Raw genomic sequence first — 19,441 nt, 5'->3', positions numbered from 1 at the left:
GGAATGCATCTGTGTGTGTGTGTGTGTGTCTGGCTTTCCTCCCTCGCCGAGGAAGGTTTGGCGATAACGGTGTTTGATGTTACCTCACGGATGGATCGGGATGGTACGAGGATCTCTGGAGAGTATCGGTTATGCTGTAAAGATGTCATTTGCTGCGGGTGATTTAGATTGGATGAGTCAGAGGGTGTGGGCTTTAGAAACTTTAGTGAATTCATGATTCTTCATTCGTACTCTACATCTATATCGCTAATGGTGCCCTTCATGACGACTGTGAGCGGGTGAATTTTTACTTTAAACTTGTTCGTTTAAATTATATTAAAGGGTTAGTTCACCCAAAAATGAAAATTCTGTCAGTATTTACTCGCCCTCATGTTGTTCCAACCCCGTAAGACCTTCGTTCATCTTCGCAACACAAATTAAGATATTTAAGATATTAAGATCGCTCCTGCATACAGTCCATAGGCTTCTTGAGGGAATGACTCGAAAAGTCATTAAAGACATCGTTAAAATAGTCCAAGTGACTACAGGGGCTCAATCTTTATCAAACGACGAGAACACTTTTGTGCGCAAAAAAACAACAAAAATAACGACTTTATTTCAACTATTGGTTTATTTCTCCCTCTGCGCGAGTCAGGTTACTAGTTTAATAGCGTAAGCTTCTGTTATTGTACGTCACACGCATCACACACATGACCAGCGTCGGCCAATAGTGAGCCTCCGTGTGACGTAGCTTTCCGCAATCACACTACGTTAACTGACTACAGGCTCATGGAGAAGGAAGTGAATAGTTGAAATAAAGTCGTTATTTTTGTTGTTTTTTTTGCGCACAAAAGTGTTCTCGTCGTTTGATAAAGTTAAGATTGAGTCCCTGTAGTCACTTGGACTATTTTAACGATGTCTTTAATGACTTTTCGAGTCATTCCCTCAAGAAGCCTATGGACTGTATGCAGGAGCGATCTTAATATCTTAAATATCTTAATTTGTGTTCTGAAGATGAACGAAGGTCTTACGGGGTTGGAACAACATGAGGGCGAGTAAATACTGACAGAATTTTGATTTTTGGGTGAACTAACCCTTTAAGCCTTAAAGTTGTGCATAATTAAGGGCGTGGCCACTTGAGTGACAGTTGATAGCCGTTTGTCTGCTATGTGTTAGCGTCACGTCACCTCAGCTAATCCGCCTCGCTGCTCATTTCCGCTTATCTGAGAGTGACGCGGCCAAGATGGCGACGGGCGGCTTCGCCCACTTTGGGCTTCAGAAACACTACGGGTGATGCCACACACACTATGTCCATATGTTTTTCCAGTCTATGATTCACACCAGTAACCCCTGAGATCAAAAATGCATTATTCTCAGCCTGTTTCCGCCATCAGAAGTGAGCTACGGCCAGTCAGATAACACTTGAGCGCTTTGCAGAAGCTGTCCCCTGTCGTGAGCTGTGCGGTGTCTCCGCAGGTGTCCTCCTTCATGGTGATCGGGGTGATGTCCATGATGATTCCTCTGTGCCACGTGTTCGGCGGGCTGATCGCCGTCTGTCTGCTCATGGGTCTGTTCGACGGCTGCTTCATCTGCATCATGGCTCCCATCGCCTTTGAGCTGGTCGGCTCCCAGAACGTGTCGCAGGCCATCGGCTGCCTCCTGGGCATGATGTCCATCCCGATGACCGTGGGGCCGCCCATCGCAGGTACTGTGTGTGTGTGTGGAGCGTCCTGCAGTGAATCTATCTGGATCAGGGAGCCCAGTCCTGCTCAAACATGGCATTAAAGCCATGATCACTGGAAGATCTTCATCATTGAGTCTGCTGTGTGTGATGATCAAGTGTTGAAGATCTTCATCATTGGGTCTGCTGTGTTGGAACAGGACTGGGCTCCCCTGATCTAGAGAAATAAAGGTGAACTGACTGAAGTGTGATCATTGTCTGCCACCTGTTGGCTGGAGTAGGTACTGCGTCACTGTGGTAGATTTACATTTATGCATTACTAGAGTCTGGCACCATAACTTTACAAATAAAATGCCAGTTAAACAGGTTAATAAAGTGAGATTCTTAGCTCGTGTGCAGGAATTTTGAAAGGTTACTTAGAGGTCCTTAAAAATACTGACATAAAAGTTTGAAGCTTGAAAATTGAAAATGAAAATGAAAATTCTGTCAGTATTTACTCACCCTCATGTTGTTCAACCCCGTAAAACCTTCGTTCATCTTCGCAACACAAATTAAGATATTTAAGATATTAAGATCGCTCCTGCATACTAGTCCATAGGCTTCTTGAGGGAATGACTCGAAAAGTCATTAAAGACATCGTTAAAATAGTCCAAGTGACTACAGGGGCTCAATCTTAACTTTATCAAACGACGAGAACACTTTTGTGCGCAAAAAAACAACAAAAATAACGACTTTATTTCAACTATTGGTTTATTTTTCCCTCTGCGCGAGTCAGGTTACTAGTTTAATAGTGTAAGCTTCTGTTATTGTACGTCACACGCATCACACACACATGACCAGCGTCGGCCAATAGTGAGCCTACGTGTGACGTAGCTTTACGCAATCACACTACGTTAACCGACTACAGGCCCATTGAGAAGGAAGTGAATAGTTGAAATAAAGTCGTTATTTTTGTTTGTTTTTGCGCACAAAAGTGTTCTCGTCGTTTGATAAAGTTCAGATTGAGCCCCTGTAGTCACTTGGACTATTTTAACGATGTCTTTGATGACTTTTCGGTGATATTTATATATACAGTAATAACGTTAAGTCAACGGCATTCATAAACACGCTGAAAAGCGATTATGCGTCTTGATAACACGCCAAAAATGGAAATACGAATTGGCGTGTCATACACACGCTACTTCATGAGATCAGTCTGGATCGGTCGTGCTTTTATCCTTTCTTGGTCATGACGTCACACGCCCTTGACGCTCATTCCCGCCATTGGACTAGTTGACTCATGAGCTTCAGACGCAATCACACAGGGGCGTTCCAAGAGCGTCATCAATACAGCGCCTCGTTCCCTACTCAGGGAACCAGGTGTTACAGTCGTAACTTGAGACGTTTTTGTTGCATTTACACAGTTTTGACCAGCAGGTGTCCAGCATTTGGAAACTATTGGTTCAGATTTCTCCCATCACTACTGGTTCATGGCTTCACAGAGATCATCGCCAAATTTAGAAACAGTTATGAAGTACCAAAGCCTTGTTGATTGAAATCACATGACGAAGCGGCCATCACTAGTGCCGTAAATGCCACAGATTTGTAAGCAGTGATATGGAGCACAAGCCGTATGTTCAGAGCTGATCTGAGGTCTGTGTGTGACTCTGTACGCAGGGTTCCTGAGAGACCGGCTGGGCAACTATGACGTGGCGTTTTACCTGGCGGGTATTCCTCCGCTCATCGGCGGGGCCGTGCTGTGTGTGATCCCGTGGGTGGAGGCCCGGAGGAAGAAGAAGGAGGCCGACGCCACAGCCGAAACCACGGAGAACATGCTGGAGCACAAGAGCCACACGGACGCCAAGAACCAAGACCCCGAATCTGTCATCTGAGAAATATTCACAGCGCAGAGACTGATGTTTGTTCAGATGTGTGTGTGTGCTATGTAATTTTATATCCGTCTATATGAATGTGATTCTTGAGCTATGCATCTCTCAGAAAAATATTTTTGTACTGAACTTTTAGGGTTTAAAAGGGAAATGGTGTAGCGTGAACAATCAAAGAAGGGAAGCCCTGAAACCTTCACCATGAGGAGATTCATGGGATCTTATATTAACCAGTTAGAAAGTATTGGTATGTTTCCGTTGTTCTTATACTCTAGCTTGTTTTACGTCAGACTATAATGAGAAACTCGTATGATTGTTTTAATTGGGAAAGTTAGCCATATGTCTTAATTTCTTCCTGTACTGGAAAGATTCGAAGGATGTTTATGCAGATGAGCGCTTTATTAGAGCAGACGTCGTGCGTTTTATGCAATTATATAAGAGATATATCCTCTGAGGACACATTAATGCTGTTTTAACGTGTAGAGCAGACAGAAATGATGTAGTTTGATGAATCCCAGTGTTTTTCTCGGGTTTGTAGCTTTACCAACCAGGGCAGATATCAGCATATTAGTATAATAATGAACTGGGATTGTTTGCTATGCAATGAGGTTGCATTGATTTTTCTTTAACAATGTTCAACAAGACAATAGTGTTGATTGGTTAGATTGAGCCAAGCTGCCATTGTGATCTCAGAGTTTCCCCTTTATTTCGACTGCATGACTGAAAAACAGCACTTCCGCAGAGGCGTTTTATTTGGTATGAATGTCTGAGTCTCATGCATGATGGGTATGGCAGCGTGTAATCAGACATAATCAGATGATCCATAGGGGTGTTATTCTGGTCCAGTGATCTACCTCGATTGACATTCGTCCTCATATGTTCCTCTGAGGATCATAAACTCACCAAGTGCCCGTGCCACTTATCCCACATCACATGTTTTTATGAGTATTACTAATTGTGTCACATATGTATTGCCACAATCTTCGTTAGTGCCTTGGGAATGTGATTATTGGACAGAGATGAAGTATTGATTTGACAATGAACTTGTTATATTCGTTCCAGTTGAAGACTAACCCTAACCTGAACATTTCAGAGGAAAAGCTTGATCTTTTCCGAGCGTCTCTTAACACTTGATTGGTTTATTCATTTTGGTATTGAAACCATTTCCATGTTTTTGGGAAGATTTTTTTTACTTTTTGTACATGATCATTTTTGTACTTGTTTTATTTATGCTGTTGACGTAAATCACTGTTGCACGCCAAACCAGAGAAAGTTCTGCTTCGTGTAACCTCATATTCTGCGATGAGCGCTGCAGTGATTTACTCGGGGTTATAATACATGTAAAATAACTTGTAAAGTTTCTCCAGACCTCAGCTAAACACCAATATTACTGACTTCAGTTCTTGAGGACTTTATTGAAATCTTATTGTCCATTTATCTGTGATTGTAACATTTAAAAGTAAAGCAAAATATACCGTTGCACTTACAGTGTACTTACCAAAGTTAGTATGTAGTTATTGTAATGATTATAGTTCGTACACGTGTACATGCGGAACAGGACTGTAAAATAAAGTGCTTTCATAACAAACTGTCAGTACCATGAACTGTTTTTCCAGATGGTTGAACACATATTATGATTCTGCAGCTTCGTTTTAGTGACCTTATGACTTGCATGATTTTACCTTCTGTTATTTCTTGTTGTATGTACAACACACTTGCGATAAATGAATACAACAATAAAGAAAACATTATTGGTTTTATTAAAGAAATGGTTTTCAGATAATCGTTTTTTTTACACAATTTTATTTGCTAAAATCAACGTTTTTATTCATAAATATGTCCTCATTGGTGTAAGATAACCTCTGCCAATGATCAGATTTCTTATAATCAATAAAGCTATTAATACAAATTGTTCTTCTTGTAAACAGCACTCAGAGACACTATACGTTTATTCTGGCTTTGCCATTATAATTATTATGGAAATATTTCTTCTAGTACGTGTATATTTAGATTTTTTTTTTTTTAACAAAATGTAATATACACAAATATCAGAAAGCACTTTGTTTTGTTCGCTGAAGTTATTTTGGGACTCTTTCTAACTCGTGGATAGTCTCTAAACAGTCGAAATAAACCCCTGTGTTTTACAGTCCCACTGTGTTTGACCTTTTTGTCTTGTTTTTCTGGTTTGTTTCGGCTGTGTTGTGACTGCTTCTGTCTTTATACATGTAATGTTTTTATTGAATTAAACAGATCTCGGAGGGATTGGTCAGTGGAGATCTCTAATGTTTATACAGCTCACTGCAAACACTGACAGATCCAGTTCATTACCATATTACAATATTCATTCATCAATAAAACTGAAGCCCTTCAGAAACAATAGACATCACATTTACTAGATTATAATAATCTGTTTCTCATGAATAAGACAAACACATATGAATGTGATGTATATTGAAAGAGATGTGGCACTGGAGTGTACATTAATTACAAAATGTTTCAGAAATAATAAAATTGTAACTCAAAAAAATGAAAGAAGTGGAAAGGATTGAATAGAAATAAAGATTAGCAGATAAAAGCAAGGTTTAGAGATTGAGGAAGTCGTGATGTCACACACTATACAGTAGGAGGCGCTAATCATTCTTGACTGAAGAATTAAACTGAATGAAGAAGAAGAGAGATGGGCGGGGTTTATCTGTTGTCGACCTCTGCGCATGCGCGTTCTCAGCAGAAACCGAAAGTAAAGAAGATCTTCAGGTAATTATGCGAATTCATCTTCAGAAGTCTTGAAGCTCATAAATATCACATTACGGTAAGTTCATCAATCTTCTGATGTTTTCGCATTCGCGTCGCTATCATATTAAACTCGATCCGTAAATATTAGGACTTTAGGTTTCCCCAGACCTACACACAAACACACACACACACAAACACACGTGGTGAAAGGTGTTTATGAAGGAGTGTGTTGTAGGGGGTCTGGGGCTTCATGCCCCATGAGAACATTTTTATCATTTTAACATGTGAATGAAGCATCACTGGTGCATTCTGACAACAAAACATTTTTCTTCAACATATTTCCTACAGTAAAAAAACAATTTGATTCCATGATATTGATTAAGTTGCGGCCCAATACTAAATATCTCTCGACTAATGCTGTAAAGTAAACCTCAAGGAACCCCAGCTGGGACATCATTCTAATATCAAAGGTTCAAAGTGATTTATTTGTAAGCTATTTCCATTTAAATCGCACATAATGAAGTTTTTATTAATGTTATAATGTTTTTATTCTCATCAGCTTTTACATGCTTAAATCTGCATATTTGTGATTTTAAACCTTACTAAATATATGTGTTATCGTTCATATCATATTCGTACAGTTGATTAAAGTTTTAATAATAAGGGCCGTTATCAATCAAATGAAATAATTTACACCGCCAAATTACAAGTGTAACTTTTTTTTTATATTGGGATAATTTTGTTGTAATTGCACAAGATTATTTTTAATACATGATTTTTAATTTAATTTATAATAAAATCATTTCACAGGTAATCTCCAAAATAATGAGTTAATCGATGTTATGGGAGCTCGATTGAGTGAAATGTTGATGCTCTTTAAGGACATGGAACAGAAGTCTTACCTCGAGTTCACCGTAACTGCGCAGGGATGACTGTAAGTCAGGCGTTGAGTTTTATCTCACCGACCCACAGTCCTGCAGACGTCACTCCAGTGATGAGCTGAGCATGAGGGCTTGCTGCAGGAACCGTCGAGATCGGCTTCATACTGGTATAAAGGGTCCGAGCCGAGCGCCCAGAGTTTATTAAGCCCTCACCCGTCAATTAGAGATGGAAAAAAGATTGAAAATCAAAGCTGGCCAGTAAAATTAAATGCAGACTCAATATGTTGCTAACAAGACCTTATTGCACATGTAGGTTCCCGTCCCATCCCAAATAAACACAGGATTATAGTCTACATCAAAATGATGTTGTCTGATAGGAAAGTATTTTGGCCAGTATTTTGTTTACCCATCAATGATAAATGAGCAAAAAGTAACCAAAGTTGTATGTGCGGTCTCTGCCTGCGGGTGTCAAGATCACGACTCAGCCGATGGGTTTTTTAATTTAGAGCAGTGCAATAAATTCATGGATTTCTTCACATCAAAAACTGCACATATTCGCTCTGCCCAAACCCAAACTGTTCCCCCAATAATTACCATCTCTCAACCCCTAAACCGCTTTCCTGAGGTTTCATCAGAAGAGCTGCAGAACATCATCAGGAAGATGAAATCCTCCACCTGTCCTCTGGACCAAAGCCGGAGGTTTCTGTTTTCACTGAACGTACAGGAGTAATAATGTTGATTTGTTCTCTTGTGTTTCCATATGCAGGTCTGAAGTCAGTTTCTCATGATGGAGAACAGAGAGAGATCTTTATCTCCAGACCCCAGCTGTGTGTCTATGAAGAGTGACGCATCCATCGGTCCTCTTCCTGTGATCAGTGATGAAGCAGTGACCTCTGACCCCAGCTGTGTGTCTATGAAGAGTGACGCATCCATCGGTCCTCTTCCTGTGATCAGTGATGAAGCAGTGACCTCTGACCCCAGGTGAGTGTAAACATATAGTGGGTCATGTAACTGCTCTATAAGAGTCAGAAACACACTGAATTCACGCAGAGAGATGAGATTTTTAACAGGGTTGCAACAAATTATTATTTTGATAATGGTTTGATTTGTCGATTACTTTTTCGATTAGTCAGGCGAAGAAGCAAATACATCCATTTCATATGATTTCTTAAAAATGTATATTTTTATTTTATTTAATTTTCATCCATTATGTTAGGAATAATTGACTCTGGTTTGTTGAATTTTTAGAAAGAAAACAAATACTACTAAATTACTACAAGGGACGCCACAATTCTCAATATAATATTGAACCGCTTATCCACGGTTCAATTCGCGCTTGTAAATTGTGTTTTTTCGGTTTTACGTTTAAATAATTTCTATGCGTTTTACTTCTCTACGAATTGACGGTTTGTGTGCGCCTGTATGTCTACGAGCGGAGATGAGGAAACTCCTCCCCGCGACGGCCGTGAGTAAATTAGGGGGTGCGCGGCTTTACCATCATTCCTAGGGGTGCTCCGATCAGGATTTTTGGGGCTGATCACCGATCTCTGGAAGCTGTATCACCCGATCACCGATTACAGGGTCAAGCCTTCTATTTATCATGTAACGTTACATTATTATTAAACTATATTTAACAACAATGGACATTAAGTCTTACATTTAAGAGAAGACAATGTATCATGAATTTACACCTGTGTATTTATTTGCAAGCAACATGTCCAGCATATTATCTTGGCAGCTTGTGCTTGGTTAATTGGGAGCAGCTTAGGAATTGACATACAACTTTACTGTAGAATATAAAATAAAATAAATAAAACACAGAAAATGTCTTAAGAGTCTTTAAATTTAGTTTTAGACCACGTTAAACTAAAAACTTCAACAAAAAATAATGTTTTGAGTCAGACAGCCATCCGTTTTTCTAATACACAGGTAGTAAAGTGCACAGCAACAAAAAAACTAACAACTTCCATATCTGTATATATCTATAACTTTGCTTTTTTTCTGGGATGCTTAGTCAGATTTTATGGGCATTTAGAGAGGAAGAGAGAGATAGAGAGAGAGAGTAGAAATTATTAGATTAATTTCTCTCCCAAAGCTTACTTCTTAAGCACCAATATTTTGGTAAAAAAAAATGTTTGCAAGAACCGTTGCTGAATTATTTTAAACAGATTAAGAAAGCCACCACTGCTGGTCTCATGTTTTGTTTAGATCTAGTGAAGTCACGTCTTACCCCAGATAGCAAACTGACATTGAATCAACGTGGAAATATGACATCGAAACAACGTTGATCTGACATTGTTTTGCTCATCGAATTAACGTTGAACCAACGTCAGACGCGTCATTCTTTCAAAACTAACGGAAAATCAACTTGAAATCAACGCGTTGTTTCAACGTTATGAAAGCAAACCAATTTTCGATTTTCATTTAGCTTTGAAGAATGCCGCGTCTGACGTTGGTTCAACGTTAATTCGATGAGCAAAATCAACGTTGTTTTAATGTCATGAGAGACGTCGTTTCCACGTTGATTCAATGTCAGTTTGCTGTCTGGGACCACTTTAAAGATCGATATTATCCCCCAAGTTTTGTAACACTGAGGCACGGATGTACCTAATACAAATAAACAACACATCTCCAGTTAACTAGCAGAGCATTCAAAATCAAATCGAAATCTAGCGCTAAAATGTGTTTGTTTGTTTTTAAACTGTTGCCGCGACAATCAGTGGATCCAGTGTACTCGGACGCGCGCTTCAATCTATCGCCGTTGCGGACAGACTCTATTCTTTCCAGTGATTTTACGTGTTGATCAGAGAGGCTGCACAGTTTGACAAGCAGACAGCGGCGTGGTACACACATTGCAGATGGATTGCTAGTGAATTGCTTTTTCACACACCTTGTAGAATTGCCAGAGTGCTGAAGCCATATTTACCAGGGCGTAAAAAAATTGTCTCGGGAGTTTTGCGTCATCTGATCGGCTTTTCTGGATCGGCCTTTATCCACAAGTTTCCTACGCCCCATGAGGCCTTGCGTCAAAAGTGGGCGCGACTTCCGGTTGGAAGTAAACAAAGCGTGATTTGACATGCTTGACACTCGTTCATTCAACAGTTGACAGTCATTCAAGTTATAGCGATCCAAACTAGCTAACGATGTGGGAACACAACCTCAACGAAATTCAAAAGGGTGAAATAACAGTACCTTTACCCTCCGCAGTCGTTGATTGGGAGTATTATAATAACATTATTAATTATCAATACTCATCAAGGCATGGTGACAGACAGTTGTGTGAGCTGACAAACAATTAAAATAAAAAATACACACTTAGTCATTGTGCTTTGGAGTTTATTCAAAATTATAAATGAATGTGCTGCTTGAATACATTTGGTATTCTGTCAACACAGGCTTTGATCCTGAGTTTAGGTGTAACATCAGTAGCGAACAGCCAATCACATGCTGAGAGAGTTTAGAGAATATTAAGAATTTAAACAAATGTACACAGGAAGATTCGGCGTCTTTTGGGAGGTGATGGAAACTACAGTCGTTGGCAGGATCACTCTGATTTCGTTTTCAGCTTATGTTCAAAACAATCACGTTTAAGCCACTGAATTAGTTTAGTCCGGTTATACATACAACCGCGAACAGCACATGTTGTCCCTGAGCTCCATAACGACATCTCTCATAAAGATTTGCGTCTTTAAATAGTAAAATAATTCTCCGAAAAACAGCTAGCCTCTTGGCTAACTAACACACAAAATACCATTGGAATGCTACTTCCGCCGCGTCACCGGAAGTTTCACCCACTTTATTTTTTACAGGAGCGCCCCTCGGAAACTTGTGGATAGAGACCGCCAATTGCACCCTTAATCATCGCACACTTTAACATGGCGAGCGGCGGTGAAGTGAGGCTACAGTACGAGGAAGTGCCAGCGTCTTTCAAACCCGTGGTGTGGGGACATATCGGTTTTGCCGTTGAGTATAATGCCGAGGAACAAAAAACGGTGAACAAAAAAAATGACTGTGTGCAAGCGTTGTTTTACACGAGCCTACTCAAACGGAAACACTTCCAACGTGACTGCACATCTGCGGCGCCATCATCACATGTTTACCAGCTTCACATGTGTGATTATTTTCAGAATGTAGGAATTGATGTGTTCCCAGTTTGTACATGGGCTCCCAGCACCTGTGAAATATCAGTGTTCATTTTATATTATACTTTATAAAACGGTTAGTTCCAATCCTTGATTCTGATTGGTCAAGAGCTGTGCTTTATTCACGATAAAACACGGCAATGACCGCTTCACCCAACGGTTCTAGTTATCACTGCGCCCTTAGCAACACCCTTAGCAACCACACATATACCAATGTGCAGTGAAATGCTTCGGTGACTGGTGTAGTGAAAACGGTTGCAGCATATTTTAAACAAATCACCAAGACGGAACTCAACGCACCATCCGTGACTTCTACGGAACTGTCACGCCGGTTTCACACCGCACGCGTTAGCAGAGCGTTAATTTGGCCATGATCAATGCAATGTTGCTTTAATTCAGCGTAAGCCGCGCGGCAAAAATAGAAAGAACGCCGAAACGATCGCGGCACTGCTGCTCCTGCTCTGCTCCTGCTACGCGATGCCGCGCCGCCTCTGCGTGCGGTGTGAATGCTCTAATCTAATCTAATAAACATGGGCGCCGAAAAAAATACGCGCTGCTGACGCTCTGCTAACGCGTGCGGTGTGAAACCGGCGTCAGAAGCTCCACAGGAGAAAAATATGGGATCAGCTATGTAGCGTTACGCGCGGGTCTGAACAGATTCCTGAATGATCCACCTTTGAGTTTGTCCTGGTGTCTGAAGAGACACAGCGAATTCACCTCATCCAATAATGTTTTCGGTGGAGTCGTAAAGACAATAAGAAGAGAGGGTCGTGATGAAACACACACCGATTTCTACTAAAGATTTCAGCACCATAAACTGTCCGATGCGCTTAATCCCAACCTGTCACTATACCAGTCACCGAAGCATTTCACTGCCCATTGGGTTTGCTGCACGGTATTTTTTTCATTACGAGTCTTCTCGAATGTATTACATTTCAGCACTTCAGCATGACGGTTCGTATTTGTAGAAGTCTCTCCAAATTGTTCCTCAAACCACTTATCCATCGTCATGCCACCTATATAAATCGAAATTTACTTTAAACATTTTAGCCTTTTTAAATTATGTCTGTGAGTGGACATAAGTGTAAAAGTAAAGTGGAGGCCAAACTTAAAACAAAGAAAGCACTGGAGTGACATTCAACAGAAAACACCGCTGACAGCGCTGAGCCCCAACTAAAGAGGAGGTTATATCACCACAGCGGAGTCGATTGAAATTAGTCAAATATTTAATGCGTGCACAATAAACGGAGATGTTCAAATAAATTTAAATAAACAACAATAAATAAAGTATCTCTTGTTAGGCAGCATTTAAGCAACTAAATTAATAACTAGATTAAAGACCTAACTGTTATCTATCAAAATATGTGCCCTTGTGTTTTTTATTATTATTTTATTTGTTAGTTTGCTGAGAGATAAGCTATGCCTATTTGTGTGAGGAAATTTCACAAATTTTGTGTTGTAAAAAAATAAAAAGAATGAGACAAAGTTTGAGAATGGTTTTGTTGTTTTTATTTGAGCTTTCCTGCATATTACACATTGGAACGTTGTTGTTCACAGCCAGGGACTATATTTTTTCTAGCGGAAGGAATGTTTTTATTGATTAAACTACATTAAAAAGTTGCACTAATACATTGTTTTTTATTGTAATATTGTGTGGCAACCGTTTTATAAAAGCAATAAGGTACTCGAGGCAAGTGCTGTATCGTGAATAAGTAACGGCTGAAGGGGTTGCAGGCACTCCGCTTCGCGTCGGGCCTAACAACGCCCTTCAGCCGTTACTTATTCACGATACAGCACAGCCTCTCGTACCTTATTGCTTACATACACTAGGAACTAGAGGACTTTTCTTAGTATTGCAATAAATCGTTTTTATTTTTTTCTCCTTAACCTCTTACTGTTCCTATTGCCTAAGCATAAAATAACAAAAAAAACACTCTTATGCGTCAAGCCATCAGAACCAGACGGAAAAAAAAGATGTAAGTATTGAACCGTGTGCCTACTCTATTGTTGCATCCCTAATTACTACTAAAGTAGTTAAAAGTCACCAGCAAGTTTTATTTATTAGTTTATTCAACAATTAACAATGCTTCTGCCCTCTTCTGGTTCCTCACAGGTTCTCCCTCTGGGCTGGATATTCACCCGGTGCTGAACTGCCAGTCTTGTGTCCATATCGCTGATTCTGATCAGTGGCTTCAGATTGAGCCGTTTGCCTGTACAGATAAAGGAGGGTCAAAGTTCAGCGTCCGCACTGAGCCCGGCCGTTACGAGTGTGTCAGGACCAGGATGTGATGGGTCTGTGCCTGTGTCGTCAGCCTTCAGTACCGGGCCGTCGACGGATTCTTCCTCAACGCAGTGCAGCCGGGTCGGTCCAGTGATGGACGTGACGGTGATCTCAGGGAAACTGGAGGAGGTTCATCTGCCCCATTACGCCTGTTTAGGAGAGTCTGAGCCCTCTCTCAAAGATGCTGTGAAAGTGCTCACCGTACAAGACGAGGGAATAACCACAGAACCTGTGCAGTTGACCCGATTCCACGCCAAGATCGTCCAGCCGTCCTTCCCTCTTACAACATTAATCACCAGTCGGATAAAACGAGTGGATGAACACTGCGATCTTCTTCTCTACATGCGCTTTAAAGACCCTCTCATTCTATTTCTCTACTTTTTTCCATTTGATGATCATGTAAGAGAAAAAGTTGAGAAGAATGAAAAGATGAATGACCCAATCAAGCATCCCAGACCTGGCAGGCCATTTCGGATGAACACGCCACACATGCTCTCCGTTCCTGGTGCCTCTGTCCATCCCAGAGAAGGGATCATACTCACAAGAGAAATCCCCCCAAACTTCTTCAAGATCAACACAAATCTGGAGAAGGATCTTCAAATGACTCTCATCAGAGAAGAGGATCAGAAGACTGTCTGGACTGCATCGATTAAGAAAGAAGAACTCGAGCTGATTCGGCCTAAGAGAGACGGGCCGTGTCTGAATAGTCAGGCAAGATATTTCGATAACCATTGGCCAGATCTCATTCGGGGGGTTAAAAATGTTGGGATGGTTGCAGATAAACTGTGTCAGCAGGAACTCATTCATAAGGAACAATATTCAGAAATCATACAGCGTTTAAGCGGTGAGAAGAGCATGAGAGAGATGTGTGATATTATAAGCGGTCGAGGAGATGCTGTGAAAGCTAAATTCATCTCAGTTCTTCAGGAAGAGAAGCTTTACCACTTCTGAACAATTTGTGAAACAATATGGGTTTATCATTCAGAAGTTATTATTCTTCTGAAGGGGTGGATTGGAATCCACTGCTGCGTCAATGTGTATGTAATAATGAGTAATTATAATCAAGGTATTATTCAATTATTACATATGCAATTTAAGGTGTTATATATGTTACAAATGAGTTGAATGACTTCTCTGGAGATTTTACTTGGTTATAGTAGTTCACTAGCCTGACGTCATAATACTCAATGTGAGATACGGCTCTATTGGTCTGTGATTATGGGGCGTTTCAACCGAACCAGGAAACAAATTCCTCTGTACTCAATTGATAGACCGAATCCAGTAGGAATGTTTCGTAGAATTCTTGAAAACTTGAAGAGTCTGTTGGTTTATTTGTATACATTCCTGTGAATATTGCACGAATGACGGGTCGGGTGATGGGGCAGATATTGTGTTTTGCGGTAGGTGGTATGCCATACGAAACCGTTGCCACTGAAACTGCTTTAACGCACCAGTGGGGCTCGATAGCCTTAGTCAAACGGGTTGGCACGTATGGTTGGGTTGCGGAGAGTTTGTATCGTGTGAACGCAACGAAGAGAGCTGTTATGATATAACAGGGGTCGATTATTTGTCGTAGAACATGCACATGCTAAATTTAATTGTAGTCCTTGGAGCTCCTCATTCTTGTTAGTGACAAAGAGTGAAGGTACTGCTAGATTTTTTTTTTCATAAATCTTTTTATTGGAGGATCAAGGATGTTACATTTTACAGGAAGTAAAACAGCTCTCCAGTTTTATTTTTATCTTAAAGGGGACATATCATGCAAAATCCACTTTTTTAGCCCTTAAATGCATTTTGTTGTATATTTGGAGTGTTTATAAGTACAGAAAAGATTAAATTATTCTCTTCAGGTGATTTGTTTATATCTTTATATTCTGTTTTGGTCATATTTTTCAACCTGTTCAGATTTTTCTGTTTTCTATGACGTTTTTTGAGCAAGTGCGTCACCGTATTTTGCAGCGGAACTGCCGAATAAGGACATCGACTACCGGCCCAACACTTCGAGCAATCCGCCATTATTATTTCTCACTCCGATTTTGTAGTCCGAGCTCAATGATGCAGAAGTTACGAGAGGGCAAGTCAAAATGTTCGGTTGTTGGATGTACGTTAGTGACCTGAAGCACTTCAAGGATTCCCGCCAGTAACGTTATACAGAAGGGTTTGCCGATCGACTTCGTCTGAATGAGAGGTAACGTTAAATTCCTTCTATCTTTGGAGACGACGAACAGAGCATGTCGATAAGCTGTAAATATCGTTAATAAAAATAAAGTACTTTACTTTCTTAAAACACATGGTGGTCATGGTTTAGCAGTACATTTGTCTTTCTTTGTTTTGGTTTTGAAGTAACGTTACACGTCTGCAGTATTATTGTTCTTGAGTTTCATCAATGCTCATTTAGCTGCTTTTCTAAACGTATCATATTATCAATACAGATTGTTTGTGGTAAGATTAGACCGTAGTCATTTATCTTGTCAGTGTGCTTGTTTTAACAAGAGAAATAGTCGACTTTCACTAATAACACAAAACAGTTAACTCACATACCAATACATCCATATGATGAAGAGGTTGTTCTGTAGGTTCGTCGTCTTTATCAACTCGCTCGCTCTGGCTCGAATATGTAAGGCTTGATGGACAAGTCTTCTGTTGTTGACATTTTATTGACGTGTGAATAAAAATGTTCTTTGAAGGTATCGTATATAATCGTAGCCTGGTAATACCAGACTCTGCTACTTCACTTTGCTTCGTAGACAGAGTCTGGAATGGCACACTAGAGAAGTGTTTTCTCTCTCGCAAGGGGGCGCTTCTCTGAAGTTTAAAATCATTGGTTACCCGTAAGCCAATCAGACAAGTTTATTTATGACGTATGTTATGCGCCGACACGGCCGCCTCGAGACATTATGAATCGAACTCAAATCTATGATCGAACTTCCACTGTAGACAGGGAGCGGCGCTTTTGTAAGGGCTGTAAAATGTGTGCCAACCGGGAATGAACAATTCACACACTAGGTTATTTATATGAATTACTGAGTTGCGGCCGCCCCGCAGCACGAGTCATGACTGATTTAGCTTCCGCCGCCCCGCAGCGCCGCGAGGACGAGCCCGAGCATAGACATATGGAGACCGAGCCGCTGCTCTCGCGAGTCATGAAGAGGAAGTTCATTTTACTGATTTTCTGAGTCATTCGAGTCATTTCGTTTATTTAAGTGGCTTAATGTTATAATTTGAACAGCCAAATTCCCCGATCACATCCACCTACGCAATGTTGATCATATTCTGAATTAAGAAATCATAATGCCGTAAAAAATGATTTACAGGGAAAATAAATAATCGCTTTACCTTCCGAGTCTTACCTTCATTTGTCACGTGACATACACAATGTACAGATCGTTCATGAATCACATATCTGGGACTAATGCAGCAGGATGTCGAAACGAAATATGGTGGATTATTATTATGATAATAAGAGCGCGCCAGGAGCGTTCACAGCCGAGAAAACCGACGTTATTGTCATGGCCGTAAAAGACGGAGAACTGACGTTGAATGGGGGTAAGTTATGTCCTTATAGTTATGGCCAAACAGGTCTGATCCGTCATTACTACAATTAACCTGAAAAAATGGGTAGCCTAAATGCCTAAGCTTGAAGTGTTAATATTTGTCCTTGTTATAATGATTTGCAAAAATAAAAACGTCTGCACGCGCCAGTCCTAGCTGTAAACACTGATGATGCGAGCGAAATACTGGAGTGAATATGGCTGTAAACGACTTTTGCTTCAGTTTGAAAAACCCCAGAATGTTCTCCATAACAGAGCGAATTGCATCCCGTGTCTTGTTTCCCATTTCTGCGGTTGTTTTGGTATTCGATTTCTCTAACCTACAATGTACTCCTCTGCACTTAGCCTCTACGTCAGGGCTCTCAGCCCACCCTCTGTTCGTTGATTGGCCGGCTGTTTTCAGGCCGGTGGAAAACTAAAAGGTAGGCCGCTATCTCAGACTGACTACAGGAGCGAAATGAAATTAGCGGAAGTAGGAAGTCTGACGTAGTCAGGCTAATATAATTGTATATCTCTAATCAAACTACAATAATGGCCGAACGTGGGGAGTTGAACTGACCGTGAACTCATGGACCTGGAGAGCGGGCGGGGTGTGACGCATCTCCTTTTTATTTAAAGGGGCCGCTTTGAAACGGGTCGCTCACAGACGCACATCAGAAAAGGGGCCTGTGTAGAGCTATAATAATGAGGAATTCAGACCCAAGCATTGCAGTTATGTTTTTTTTTAGACCACAACGGTATGATTTATATATAAAAATGAATGATTTAAAAGCATGAAATGTACCCTTTAAACAACTAAAACCTCATACAAACCCCCCTCCTCACCAAGAAGAGAGGTGAAGGAACGCATAATGTTTATTCCAAGATATTTGAAACCCGAATGTGTTTAGTGGAAGGGGACTGTTTCTTGTTTAATTTGCATTGCCAAATCATTAATGGGGAAACATTCACCTTTCTGATAATTAAGTTTGTAGCCAGAAAAAGACAAAAAATATTGTTAAAATAGTGATACAATTACGGGGGCGCTAGTTTCTGGATTGAATATGTAGAGACTCTGGAGTCTGCCAGGTGGACATCTTTCAAATCTCAAAGTTGAAAAGCCCCCAACCGAGACTTGAACATTGTACACAACCACCCACACACACACACACAGGGGTGCAAGCTTCAAAGAAAATCAACTCAGAGAGGAATTCAACAAAGTTCCTTCCACCACCACACACGCATTTAGGGGTTATTCATTAATTCAGTAAGGACCAAAACTAACATCACTGCCAGAGCCTGGTGTTTCTTAGATAACAACGTTTACGACCCCGCCCCCAAAGGAATGTTCAGAGAAGCATTGGCTCTCTCTGAATTCTAACCAAAGAAGAGAAATAAATCATGTAATCATATATATTCTATTATATATCCCCTTGAGAATTGTATGAACAATGTATCTAATCTCCCCATCTCATGATTTGCCTTTTGTGTGGTTTGGTCTATGTTTCTCAAACTCTAATGGGATAATGTTTCAAACTTTGCAATCTGTGGTTAACCAAATCCATGTGTGGCAAGTGTTGTCTCTCTAAACTCCAATCTTTGTTCCCATTTGTTAATTTACATGACATTTTGCTAAACTTTGTGACACATTAAGATTCTTATATTAAACACCCAATGAAATTAGATCATCTTCAAATACCTTGCTATAGAACAAAGGGTCGTTAAAGCATCTCCTACAGTAATCATCAATGTCCCTAAACAGCAGCCACCAGCAAGTCTCGCTGATTTGGACCATAAAATCTGAACTCCCGCTTGTGACTTCCAACTCTCTGATTGGCCGAGCCAACAAGAGTATGGCCCATAGGTGGCGCTACAGCAACCAAAAGTACTAAATTGCTCATAACTCCTAGACCGTTTGACTTAGCTTCAATTTTTTACACCACTGTAATCCCTGGCTCAAGATGGACAAGATGTATATCTCGGATTTCCATTTGGAGCAAAAAAAAATAGTTATTTTGTTTTTTGTCCGAAACCCACTTTTGCGAACTAGGCCTGTTCTCTGGACTCTCTAGATCAAAAATTATCGAAAAAAAGTTGAAATTTTGCATTTGGTTGGCTGTAACGGGGTCATTTAGATAGTGGTCTGTGGCAAAATTCAGTCAAAAGCCCGTAAATCCCCCCCAAAAAGTCACAACTTCACAAAAATGCGATGAGCATATGTGTCATAACATCATTAACAAGCAAGCAAAGTTTCATGGAGATCGGACTATAGGTGGCGCTATAACTGTTAAAAAGCTTGAAAAGCATGTATTTCCAATGGTAAATTGCCTCTATTGGCTGTAAATGGTA

At 40.5% G+C, this 19,441-nt stretch overlaps 1 protein-coding gene and 1 pseudogene across 2 annotated transcripts in view; both read left to right on the top strand.

The window, feature by feature from the left end:
- Nucleotides 1–5,787, top strand: part of slc16a10 (solute carrier family 16 member 10) — a 35,476-nt gene extending 29,689 nt beyond the window's left edge. The window contains exons 5-6 of the mRNA XM_039666183.2: nt 1,456–1,684; nt 3,317–5,787. Of these exons, the coding sequence (XP_039522117.2) occupies nt 1,456–1,684; nt 3,317–3,531 (444 nt within the window). The 3' untranslated portion in view covers nt 3,532–5,787. The remainder of the gene's footprint in view (nt 1–1,455; nt 1,685–3,316) is intronic.
- A 436-nt stretch (nt 5,788–6,223) lies between these two features.
- On the top strand, nt 6,224–18,237 carry LOC148973776 (NACHT, LRR and PYD domains-containing protein 1 homolog pseudogene; annotated as a pseudogene). Its single transcript, XR_016145938.1, has 4 exons — nt 6,224–6,334; nt 7,906–8,120; nt 11,879–12,018; nt 13,395–18,237. The product of XR_016145938.1 is annotated as an NACHT, LRR and PYD domains-containing protein 1 homolog pseudogene (transcript).
- Nucleotides 18,238–19,441: the final 1,204 nt, after the last annotated feature.

This window comes from Pimephales promelas, chromosome 13, assembly GCF_988280905.1.
Source record: "Pimephales promelas chromosome 13, fPimPro1.hap1.1, whole genome shotgun sequence".
Classification (NCBI taxonomy): Eukaryota; Metazoa; Chordata; class Actinopteri; order Cypriniformes; family Leuciscidae; genus Pimephales; species Pimephales promelas.
The sequence above is the reverse complement of the archived record's forward strand: the minus strand, read 5'-3'. Positions and strand labels throughout refer to the sequence as shown.